The 11,736-nt window shown below is 36.5% G+C and overlaps 1 protein-coding gene across 1 annotated transcript; it reads left to right on the forward strand.

Annotated features, from left to right (window-relative positions):
- Positions 1 to 9,104: 9,104 nt before the first annotated feature.
- Positions 9,105 to 9,662, forward strand: LOC130808449 (uncharacterized). The gene has a single exon (XM_057673925.1). It carries the CDS (start codon positions 9,105 to 9,107, stop codon positions 9,660 to 9,662), a length of 558 nt encoding a protein of 185 aa, XP_057529908.1.
- The last annotated feature ends 2,074 nt before the right edge of the window (positions 9,663 to 11,736 follow it).

Consider the following 11,736-nt stretch of genomic DNA (forward strand, 5'->3'; position numbering starts at 1 on the left):
ACCAATTTGATGCAAAATCAGGGCTGATTAAGGCCTTGATTATGCAGAGATTAATGTGTAGCGGAAGCCTTGATTGATTACACACTCAAAAACAACAAATGATGACAAACAGAACACTCAACACACAGGAACAGAACCAAGAAATCCATTCTTGGTTTTCTGTTGATGATGGCCAGCGTCTGTATCAACGTCCTTATGCCAACGATAGATGTACAATGCCTTCCAGGTATTGTACCTACGGTTTCCTTACAGAATCATTGATTGCTCCACAATCTTTGACTCTACAAAGATCAAAGGATACTCCGTATACCTTTGATGAAGTCACCGCCAACTTCAAAGAAGGAAAACAGAAACAAGTTTTCTGAAATACCTGTACTTGTATTGAATCAAATGTAATCAAATGCTCCCTATTACATGGGGTGAGGCCCTCCTTATATAGAGCACTCAACTACCTTAACGGCTATATTCTAATCACACGCCTAATTAAAGAACACGTGCTAATTACAAGGCTTATAAGGCGCCTGAACAGAAAGCGGAAAATAAAAATACTTAGACAAATTTTGATTCAGCAAAACTGTAGAGCAGCCCTTCTTCCACTTAGTCTCTAGGATTCTTCGTGGACTGTTAGAGAGATCCTACACCCTAATGGCTTGGTCCATGTGCAAGGATGACGTCCCAAGCTTGTTCAGGGTATAGATGAGCCGAGCTTGCACTCAAGAGACTCAGCAAGGTTTGCTGGTCGTCAGAAAGTTCTGTGGCCTGGGTCTCGCTGACTGTTCTCATCTCCAAGTGTATGCTATTGTTCCTTGTTGTTGTCTTGGCTTCCTTGTTCCCAACATAGTATCTTGATGTCATGTTTAGTCTTTCGAAAGCATCCTTGACCTGGTTCCGTCCTTCATGTACAATTGGCGTAGATGATAAGTCAGAAACACTGTCTTGTACTTGTAGGTTGTTTGCAAGGTCTTGATCACTTGATACACTTGGTACATTTGTATCACAAACTCAAACCAAATTCATAGTGATTGATAAGCAAACTATCATGTGTTTCAGTGTTTTCATTCTAGCATACTAGCATATATCAAATCGTAGACAATCTAAAATTCAAATCTGCTGAAATCGATGTCTTCACCTTTGACAATTATAGGTCTCTTGTGCAACAGACCTTGAAATGGAAGCTCATACCTAAACGTTGTCATAAGAATAGCTCGTATAGTTGTTATGGTGCTCTTCAAACACATTTTTAATTCAAGAAATGTAATGGGGATAAAGAAATTTGGTCTTCTCTGAGTGAGAGAGGGTGAGAGATGAAGAATTTTTATTTTATTTATTTATTTTTTTTTTTTTTGCAGGAGTATTGTGCAACAGGAGGACAACAATGGGGATGGAGAAAGGGAAATGCAGTTTTTAAAGACAAGTAAAACCGCCATCTTAAATATATTACAATTATTTTTTTTAAAAAAAATAGTTCATAAAATCTAAACGCCATATGAGAAAACGATTTTATCTTGAAATTCTAATAAAACGGCTATCTCATTCCATCCTACGTGAACGATACCAAGGAAAATATTTCCATAGACATAGGATGGGAAATAAATTCCCAAAATGCAATATTTTGGGAAAAGATTCCTACTTATTTCTAAAGTCATAACAAATTAAAAATCATTAGTTAATTCCTATAATACCCTACGAAAAGCCATTTGCTACAGTAGGATTATACAATCGGCATATTTGGGAAAGCATGGTGTAGTCACTTCAATGGAGGCTTTCATTGTGGGGTGCAGTGCCATTGGTTAGTTTGGAATGTGGACCCATCAATACATCTTTGAATATGTTCATTAGAGATTGAGCATAATTGTTGCAAAAGACCCTTAACATCTTGATTTGTCTAATATTTTGTAGTTTAGTTGCTAAACTTACTTTTCTAGCTAGAATGTTGAGTTCAATTCCTAAACCAAACTAATGACCTTAATATTGTAAAACTTCTTTGTTATCATAGTATAAACTTTATTATCTGATAGTGGGTATTAAATGATGTAAATGATAAAAGAAAATTAACGTAACTTTTGTCGGAATATCTATTGACAAGTTTAATGCACCTGTTTGTTCTCTCACAACAATCTCAATTTATTCACAAAATTAATTCCAATGCATTACTATTTGAAAATGTAGTATTAGCTAGTAATGAAAAATTATGAACAAAATGTTTTTCATGATTAAAGTTTCACTATCATAGAAATGACATAATATATATCATAAAAATTTATACTGCAAATCATTCTCTTTATCATGGTTTAGTACAAATAACCAAATAGACTATCAATGTTTTAGACTATCACTATAGGATTTTGAAACAAAAGAAAACATCGGTAAGCCCTAATAAATGTTTTAGACTATGAATATAGAAGTATGTTTTAACTCTTGGGAAACTTTAATTTGGAAAAGTAGCATCCTGTATGGACCAAAAATGAGTTAAACGAAGCTGAAAAGCTCAAGCAGCTGGAGCAAAATCATATGAGTCATCGTCATCATCGTCTCCTTCAAATCGCGCTTGTGTAGAATTATGTTCACAGCCTTTAGAGCCTCTGTCTTCTATGTAACCGTTCATATATTGTGTCTTTGAGTTCTTCAACCCAATAGTAAACGAAAAGATCGACATTTTCTAAACGAGGGGAAGAAATTAATTAAAGGAATTAAAGAGATGTTTATTTGAAGAATATATAGTAGTATACCTGTTTTTGTTGTTGATTTAAGTTGGTGTTTGAATGGTAAAATGATAGATGTTTATATAGATATTTGATTTGTAGGAAGACAAGTGGGTGCATGTTGGGAGAAATTGTGTAACACCTATGGAGGATGTTCGCAGGCAGACGACACACGCCGCAGCCAAATTGGCACAAGACTTAAATGTGCATGTTTTCAGTATCTTTTGTCACATTGAAGGAAATATTCTGTTGTAACAGTAACATAATCTTTTTAAAGGTTACTAATGAAATGATTTGGTATATGAAAATTTTGTCCTTGTTGAAATATAGGCAAGGAAAGCAAACCTTTTTCTCTTTATTGTATTCTTATTAGATCAATTGCAAACAATCTCTTTATCATCTGGATAATGTATATGGTTATAATGAAAATCAATACAAGAAAAAAAATAAATAGATTAATAAAAAAAATCAAACAAAGATTTAACGTGATTCACTAACAATGTGTTAGCTGCATCGATAGGGGATGATGAACATATATTGTTAATGTGATGAAGAAAAACTAGTACATATTAAGAGGATTGACGTGTTATATATGATATCTAGAAATAACATTAGTAACATATTAGGAGGATTGACGAGACCCCCAACACCTGTGAAGCGAGAAAAAGAAAATCTAACTTATATTATTGAAAGGTTGCATACATCTGACTCTTTCAAACCCTTCTAAAGTGAGCCATACTCTATGTTATGTCGCATTAGTATCATTATCCTAAAAAAATCCATCAAATTTGTGAACAACATCAAATCCATGCTTTAGCAAGTGAGAAAGACAAGAGAATCTATAACTATTACTAAAATAAAACACTGTTGATGTTATCACTTTTTAAAATTGCTTACGTGTCACTTTATCAATAAAAATTTTCCCTCTAAAACTCAATCATGATGTCATTGTTATTATGACTAATGTTTATATTTTTGACTTTTCAACTTTCTAATTATAACTATAATTTTATTCATATTGTTTGATTTTTTAGTTTTTAGGTCACACCATTTAATGTATTAGACAAACATATATATTTTTTTTTATTTTTACAATTATTTATAAAAAATCTTTGTAATGTTATTTATTAAATGAGTACTTCCTCCGTTCCGTTTTAGTTGCTACATTTACATGGGCACGAGAATTAAAAAAAGTGATTGACCTACACTGTAGCTGATTGTTTACTTTATAGAGTATAGTATTTTATTATTATTAATTGAAAAAGAAAAAGGAAAAATAGGTTGTTAGGTTACTTTATAGTATTTTATTATAGAGTATAGAGTATAGAGTATAAAGTAGGATAAAAATAGGGGTAGGTAGAACTTTAATTGGTTGTTTTATTACTAAAAACGGAAATGTAGCAAGTAATATGAAATTGTCAAAAATAGAAAATGTAGCGGGTATTATGAAACGGAGGAAGTATATGATATTTTGATATGGTTAAAACATAAAGCCGTAAATTTTAATTTTTTTGTTTATACAAATATGTTAGAAAATTTAATAAAGATGTGCATCGCACGGACATTATCTAGTTTTCTACTATTTGACATCTAAATGCAACACATCCAACTTCTATTTTCTTGTTACTCTTAATTTAGAAAAAATAGTTTACTAGAACTATTAGAATACTGGTGTGTGCAATGTACAATTTTTTTCGATCGACATATATAAATATATGATATGAGAAAAATAAAGTTAGAGATATTATGCAGTAAAAACATTCAATTTTAACAGGTATATGTATAAATGATCTCTATATTTTTGAAATTTATCAACAATATATTATACATTAATTATATTCTCTAATTACTCAATTTAACTATAAATAAATATTAGTCAAAGATAAGTTAATGGTAGAGATATTGGTCAAGATCAAAGTCTATATTACTTTTGTTTAGCCAATAAATAAGTTCAATTTGACAAACTCTCTTTAGTTGTGACACTTGAAAGTGATATGATGGAAACAATATATTATGCAGTATATTATATTCTTTAATTAACTCAATTTCACTATAAATAAATGTTAGTCTAAAATGATTTAATGGGAGAAATATTGGTTAAGATCAATGTCATGTCATTTTTGTTAGCCAATAAATGAATTTCATTTGACAAACTTTCTTTAGCTGTAACACTTATAATTTATCAAGTTTTTTTAGTATAATTATGATTTTGATAACATTACATACTCCTACTATGATATCAGTATAATATTTATAATAAATTCTTAGAATAAATCTCTTGATATGACAATAATGCATGTTAAATTAACAAATGTTCTTCAGAGTTTATTGTTTAGGTCAAATATTTTGTTATCATAAGATCTTTATAATAACTAATCCCTTTTTTAAAAAAACTGCTTAAAATGATAAGTTGATTTGGACAATTAATTATTAATTAATCGACACATAATAATATGTTAACCATTAAAATAATGATATTTGGCAAAGCTCTCATAAGCTGGCGTTTGTCATTGTACAACAAAATTATTAAATAGTATGATGATATGATGGTTAATTTTCATCCCTGGCTATTATTCTTCCACCATTAGTTATTCCCATTACTTTCTTTTAGATGCTTGAAATATGAATAGGCTCAACGCATACTCAGACACAAGGGTTATTGTGAAACGTCCAAGTTGATGATTACTTGGCATGTGCATTGCCAGATGCCGAGCCTACATGGCATTGCGATTCTGCCACATTAGTACTCAAATGACTTTGGATTCAGGCCTGTCACAGGTGAGTGGTGACCTTTGGTATGGATTAAGGGCTAATTTTACTAATGCAACAGAAGACTTCTGGGGTCACAACTCACAAGACTAAAAGTAGAAAAGCTAAAGAGAATATTATACCTTGAAACAGAACAAAAGTTTAATAAGTTTTATATGGTCAAGCTGCTTTTTCAGTTTGACATCCCCATTTTTGCTAGCATGATTTTTAGTTTTTGTTGGTTTATAATATTGGTTTTCTAGTTCAATTTGCACTTAAGATTTATTTTTTAGTTTGACTAAAAAAGTTTAAATGGAAGTAATTTGGTTTGGTTCAATATAAAATGTGACCTAATTTGATTTGAATTGAATTAAAAGATCATATTTTGGCCCCTAGACTCGTAAGACCCTATACTTTTAAGTTTGGATATGAGACCAACCAAAACCTGATCCTTGTCCATCTCTAGTAGAAACTATTCCATATCTCTCGGGTAGCATTCCTTATAAAAGGGTGTGTTATAGGCTAAGTGATCTTCAAAATCCATCTTTTAACTATTTAAAAAATAAGCTTTTTATTTAAAAATTCACAAAATAAGCATATTGAAAAAGCTATTTCTGAAATAAGCTTCCTTTTATCTAAACGTTTAGTCAGGCTTAACAAAAACGAACAACAGTAAGAAAATTTTAAAAAGAAAAAATTCCTAGTCCTTAGTTTCTTGTTAGTAACAACAAACAAATAAGTGATGTTCAAACAAGGTTAACTCCTTGTTTGTTGTTAATAACAGTGAATAAGGAATTGACTGTCTTTGGCCAACACTCCTTTATTAGATGTTACTAAATGTAAACAAATGGCTCACATACTTTTTTTGACTGTTGTGAGTGTTCCAACTAGCATATATTTAGTTCGTTGTTACTAACAACGAACAAGTGTCCCATAAAATCGATCAAAATGCTTACATTCAATTCATCTAAAGTCACATTCTTCTCTCGAGTATTCTTTAAAAATATACAGTGGTCATAAGTTTAGCCAATGTATGGAGCTCTAATTCCTTTGTTTTAGTATTCTTAAAAAGCCACTAACATATAAGATTTTTTTCAAATAGTATGGTCGTTGTTTTGCTGCTTGTCCGTTTTATGATGATGAAATATTGGGTTATATACTTTATGTTGATTAATCTGGACGACATAAAATGGCAAAAAGATATTAAGCTTGATAAAGAGAACAAAAAGCTTGAATTGAGTTAGATAGCTTGAAGAAACTAGTTGAGATAAGCTCCAATGGCCTGGTTTGAATATTTTTTAAATAAAATGGCATAATGATTTGAAATATGTTTGATAGACAATACTTTATTTATCCGTACTCGGTGCTAATGATATGGTTATGTATCAATGTAATATCCGGTACGTGCTATTACTAACGTATCCCTTTGCAAGGCATTCTCATACATCATGGGTGAAGATTAGGGATGGACATGGGGCGGATATGGAGCGCGTTCAGTCAAATTCGGGTTCGGAACTATTTATTTATAAGAGATTCAGATTCGATTTCGGACCCTAAGAGTCTAAAATTTTCAGACCCAGACCCAGACCTTGATGGGTCTAGGATTCTTAATGAGTCTAAAAAGAAATATATTGTCGAATTTGAGTCTTTTAAGTTATTTTATTTTTGTATTTTTATAAGAGAGTTATTAACATATTTTATAAATATTTAATACTAATTTAAACATCACATTTTAATTCTACAACTGAGTTAACAGAAACTCCCGTTAAACATGCTGGAACAATGATAGACAATAAAAAGATTTTGCAATTTGGAAACTACTGAAGATGGGAAATAAACTGCATCAAATAAAAAGCATTTACAAATTTCAAGGCCTGCATGCTTCTCTAAATAACCAAAGCCAACTTGATTAAGTATACTCCGGTTAGATTAAGCGGCTATTTTGCATTGTGCATGCAAATGATTATCAAAATTTAGTTCATGACAAATAAATCACAATAAAAGACAAAAATATTAATTATATATTTAACATAACTTTTTTTACTTTGAATTACGAGATAAAATTATGAGTTTTTTAGATAAAAAATAACATACCACTTTATGCTAACAAAAATAAATATTACATTAATTTATATTAAGTATTACAATTACTAATAACACATTTCAAATCAAATTTAACATAAAAATGTGTAATATTATTTTATAACAGTTTAAGAGAAAAAAAATAATATTTTAATAAAAAATTTAAGTGACTTACATAAAGATAGTCATAACCTGAATCATATTTGTCATGGTATCGTTTATTTAATTTATTTATTTAAATTATTTACGTCATATTACCTTATTGCCCCTTGACCTTTCGCATTGACTTTGACTGTTGGTTAATGGGCTTTCCTTTGGATCTCTCATCTTCTCCGTATGGCCCATAAGGTTTCTACTTCCTGGATACCTTAACTTCCCTCCTTGGAAGTAACTGCCTGTTTGACCTAACTTCCCACTCACTCACATTGACTGGTCATCCTTCTTCCAAGGCTGATAACTGTTCCTTCTTCCCATGACCACTCCACCTCCCATTACTCCCACTACTCCCATGATACTACACCTCTTCTTAGAAATAACTTCCCTTCCTCACCATTATAAATAGGGGCTACCATCAAGAAGGGAGGGGCATCTGAAAATAATCCTCTTAAGCATCCTTGCTCATACTCCACTTCATTAGCCTACCAACACTCCAATAACATCACCCACTGCATCCTTTTGTATTCATTCTGTAATCGCTAACTCCATATTCTCATATCCACGTTCTAACTTGAGCGTCGGAGGGGTTTTCCGGGAGATCACCCCCCGGACAAGGCTAACGTGTTGAGTTGCAGGAATTCAAATCGCTACCTTTCACGAGCAGCCGTTTCATATAACGCTTCCGTTCACAGTATTGTAAGTGTCTTGCATTTCCTCGTATCGTTACCGAAACAGTTTGGCGCCGTCTGTGGGGAATCTAAACAAAAAGTCATGGCTCCTAAGAAGAATCCCACACAAACCGCAACCCTGCATAGCACAGATACAGACACTTCCGCGAGTCACGCTAACAATCAAGCCGTGACTCGCCGTGATCTGGACATGCTAGCACGCAACCTTACTGCCGCTTTTACTGAAAAGCTCCGCGCCGTCATAAGTAATACTCCCACTCAACAACGAGTATTAGAAGATATGGCAGACCAAATTAAAAACTTGCAGGAACGGATCGAACCCCATCAGGAGGTACCAAAGTCCCATGAATCTCAAGATGGGAATTCGAGGACTTCCCACTCCAGCAGGCGTAATAAGAAAAGGCGGGAAAGATCGAGAACCCACACGGACGTTAGCAGGAGTGATCCACAGGACAAAGTGTCCAAAACCGCCTCTCGGGATGCCCGAACCTTCCTAGAAAGCAAAAAGCATAAGGCATCCGAAAGAGTCCAGTCGCTGGTGGATCGACGGAGGCAAGAGAGGAAGAGGGCGCAGCTGGTAGGATCTAGCCATCCAGCGAGTCCAGTAACCATGCCGCGGAACGAAGTCGAGGTCAATATCCTCCCTGGAGATCCTACGCCGATAATCTCTCCAATGGCTCCTGAAATACTAAACATTCCTAATTAGGGGAAAATAAAAATCCCAAATATGGCAGCATTTGACAGCACGTCGTGCCCCGAGGAACACTTGATGGCGTACAAGAATTTGATGGTGCTGCACACTACCAACCTTTCCTTGTGGTGTAAATTCTTCCCAACTACTCTTACGGGAGCAGCCTTGACATGGTACACCTCCCTTCCAGGAGGAAGTATCCACAATTTTGCCCAACTAGAAGGCAAGTTTCTGGGCCACTTTATAGCCTCAAGAAGGCAGGAGAAATCAAACTTCCACCTACTTAGTATCACTCAATTGGAAGGAGAGTCCATATCCTCCTATCTTAAGAAGTTCCATGAGGCGGTGCTAGAGGTGACGGATTTAGAGGAATTAGTCGCCTTAAACGCCCTAATCAATGGAATGAAGGCTCAAAGGCTCAAGTTTCAGTTGGTGGAGAGCCAGGTGAAGACATATGCGGAGGCCATGAAGCAGTGTCAAAGTTATGTCACAGCCTCCGAGATATGTCAGGCACATGACCCCAAGAGGCGGAAGTCTGACAAGAAGGACGTCGCAACTCCCCATCAATCCTCGAGGAACAGAGAAGAGCCCTAGTCGAGGAGGGAAAGAAATTACATGCCGCGTCGTCCTGCCCCCCTTCTGACATGGGACCCCCACGATCCCGTCACATTTATACCACGGAAGGGGAGTCCAGAACGCGCAATTTGTTAGACGGGGAAACGACCCGATGTTTAATCGAAACAGAAGGGATATTTTCTTTGCCGTTCGAGACAAGTTGCCAACTCCACCTCCCACTACCACTCCTTCCGACAGGCGCAATTACAATCCGTGGTGTGACTACCACAAGGAGCACGGCCATACCCTGGCCCAATGTCGCGAACTCAAACGTAACCTACATCAACTGGCCGATGAAGGAAAGCTTTCCAGGTTCCTCAACAGGAGGGACTATGAGGCGGGAAGAGAAGCGAACAGAAGGCCGTGGAATCAAAGACGCGGATCCTCCAAGAGGGAAGAGGCAAAGCACTTGCAGCCCATGCCCATACGTTTCACGGTAGTGGATCTCACTTTCCCCTACAACGCCATCATGGGACTTCCCCTCATTAACAAAATCAAAGCTGCAATCTTTCCTCATCAACTCTTGCTGCAATTTGAGCGGGATGATGGGCAAGTAGGCATCCTCAAGGGAGATCAGGTAACGGCCCGCCAATGCCTCATAAACACTCTGAAGCGTGGACATTCCGCGACACCCGCCAAGAGGGAAAGGGAAGACCAAGACGCTCCCGCCGTCATGAGCATGTATATGGAAAACCCTAGCACACATGAAAGGCCTCGACCCATAGAACGATACGAGGAAGTAGACATGTTTGAGGGGAAGCAAGTCAAGATAGGGAAAGATCTTCCTGATACGATCAAACAAGATATCGTGGCCACCATTGCTGAGTTCCGCGACGTCTTCGCCTTCAGCACGAAAGAAATGCCTGGCATCCCTACTAGCGTCATGTGTCATAAACTTAACATAAGACCAGGCCACAAAACAGTGAAGCAAAAGCTGCGGCATCAAGGAAAAGAGCCGACCGAGGCCGCCAAAGAAGAAGTTGAAAAATTGCTGAGAGCCGGATTTATTAGAGAATGCAAATACTCTGATTGGCTATCAAATGTCGTCCTCGTGAAGAAACCGAACGACAAATGGAGGATGTGCGTCGATTTCACGGATTTGAATAAGGCGTGTCCCAAGGACGTCTATCCACTCCCAAAAATAGATCGCCTGGTGGACTCCACAGCAGGCCATGCGCTATTAAGTTTCATGGATGCCAATGCCGGATATCATCAGATCACAATGGCGCCGGAGGACCAACCACACACGGCCTTCATTACTAGCATGGGTGTCTACTGCTACAAAGTCATGCCCTTCGGGTTAAAAAATGCTGGAGCCACCTATCAGAGAATGGTAAACAAGGTTTTCCAATCTCAGATTGGACGGAATTTAGAGGTATACGTGGATGACATGATAACAAAGAGCAAGCACGCAACTCAGCACGCCGCAGACTTGCGTGAAACGTTCAATACCCTCCGTAAACACCAGATGAAGCTCAATCCGGACAAGTGCGTGTTCGGGGTCACCGGAGGAAAGTGTCTCGGCTTCTTGGTAGACGAGCGGGGCATCGAAGCAAATCCAGATAAGATTCATGCCATTCAAAACATGAGATCCCCCACCTCCGTAAAAGAAGTACCAAAGCTCACGGGGTGTATAGCTGCTCTAGGAAGATTCCTTTCAAAGTCCGCGGACAAATGCTTACCTTTCTTCAAAACGATAAAGCAACAGAAATTCGAATGGACCACGGAAGCAGAAGAGTCTTTCCGCCAGCTTAAGGAGCACCTATCGGCCTTGCCAAAACTAGTTTCGCCCATCAACGGGGAAAAGCTAGTCTTCTATGTCTCTGTCTCCGAATACTCGTTATCCGGAGTGCTTGTGGCGGAAAGGGAAAAGAAGCAGCTCCCAATATACTATGTGAGTCATGCATTCCGTGGCTCGGAAGGGAACTATTGCGAAGTGGAAAAGGTCATATTTGCGATAGTGATGGCCAGCAGGAAATTGAAGCCATACTTTCAGTCCAACCAGATCATTGTCCGGACTGATCAACCTTTAAAAAAAGATTCTGGAAGGGAA

This window comes from Amaranthus tricolor, chromosome 3 (genome assembly GCF_026212465.1).
Source record: "Amaranthus tricolor cultivar Red isolate AtriRed21 chromosome 3, ASM2621246v1, whole genome shotgun sequence".
NCBI lineage: Eukaryota > Viridiplantae > Streptophyta > Magnoliopsida > Caryophyllales > Amaranthaceae > Amaranthus > Amaranthus tricolor.

Bases quoted from the DNA above. Each gene is read 5' to 3' on its own strand.
- LOC130808449 (XM_057673925.1), top strand. From the start codon at position 9,105: ATGGCAGCATTTGACAGCACGTCGTGCCCCGAGGAACACTTGATGGCG.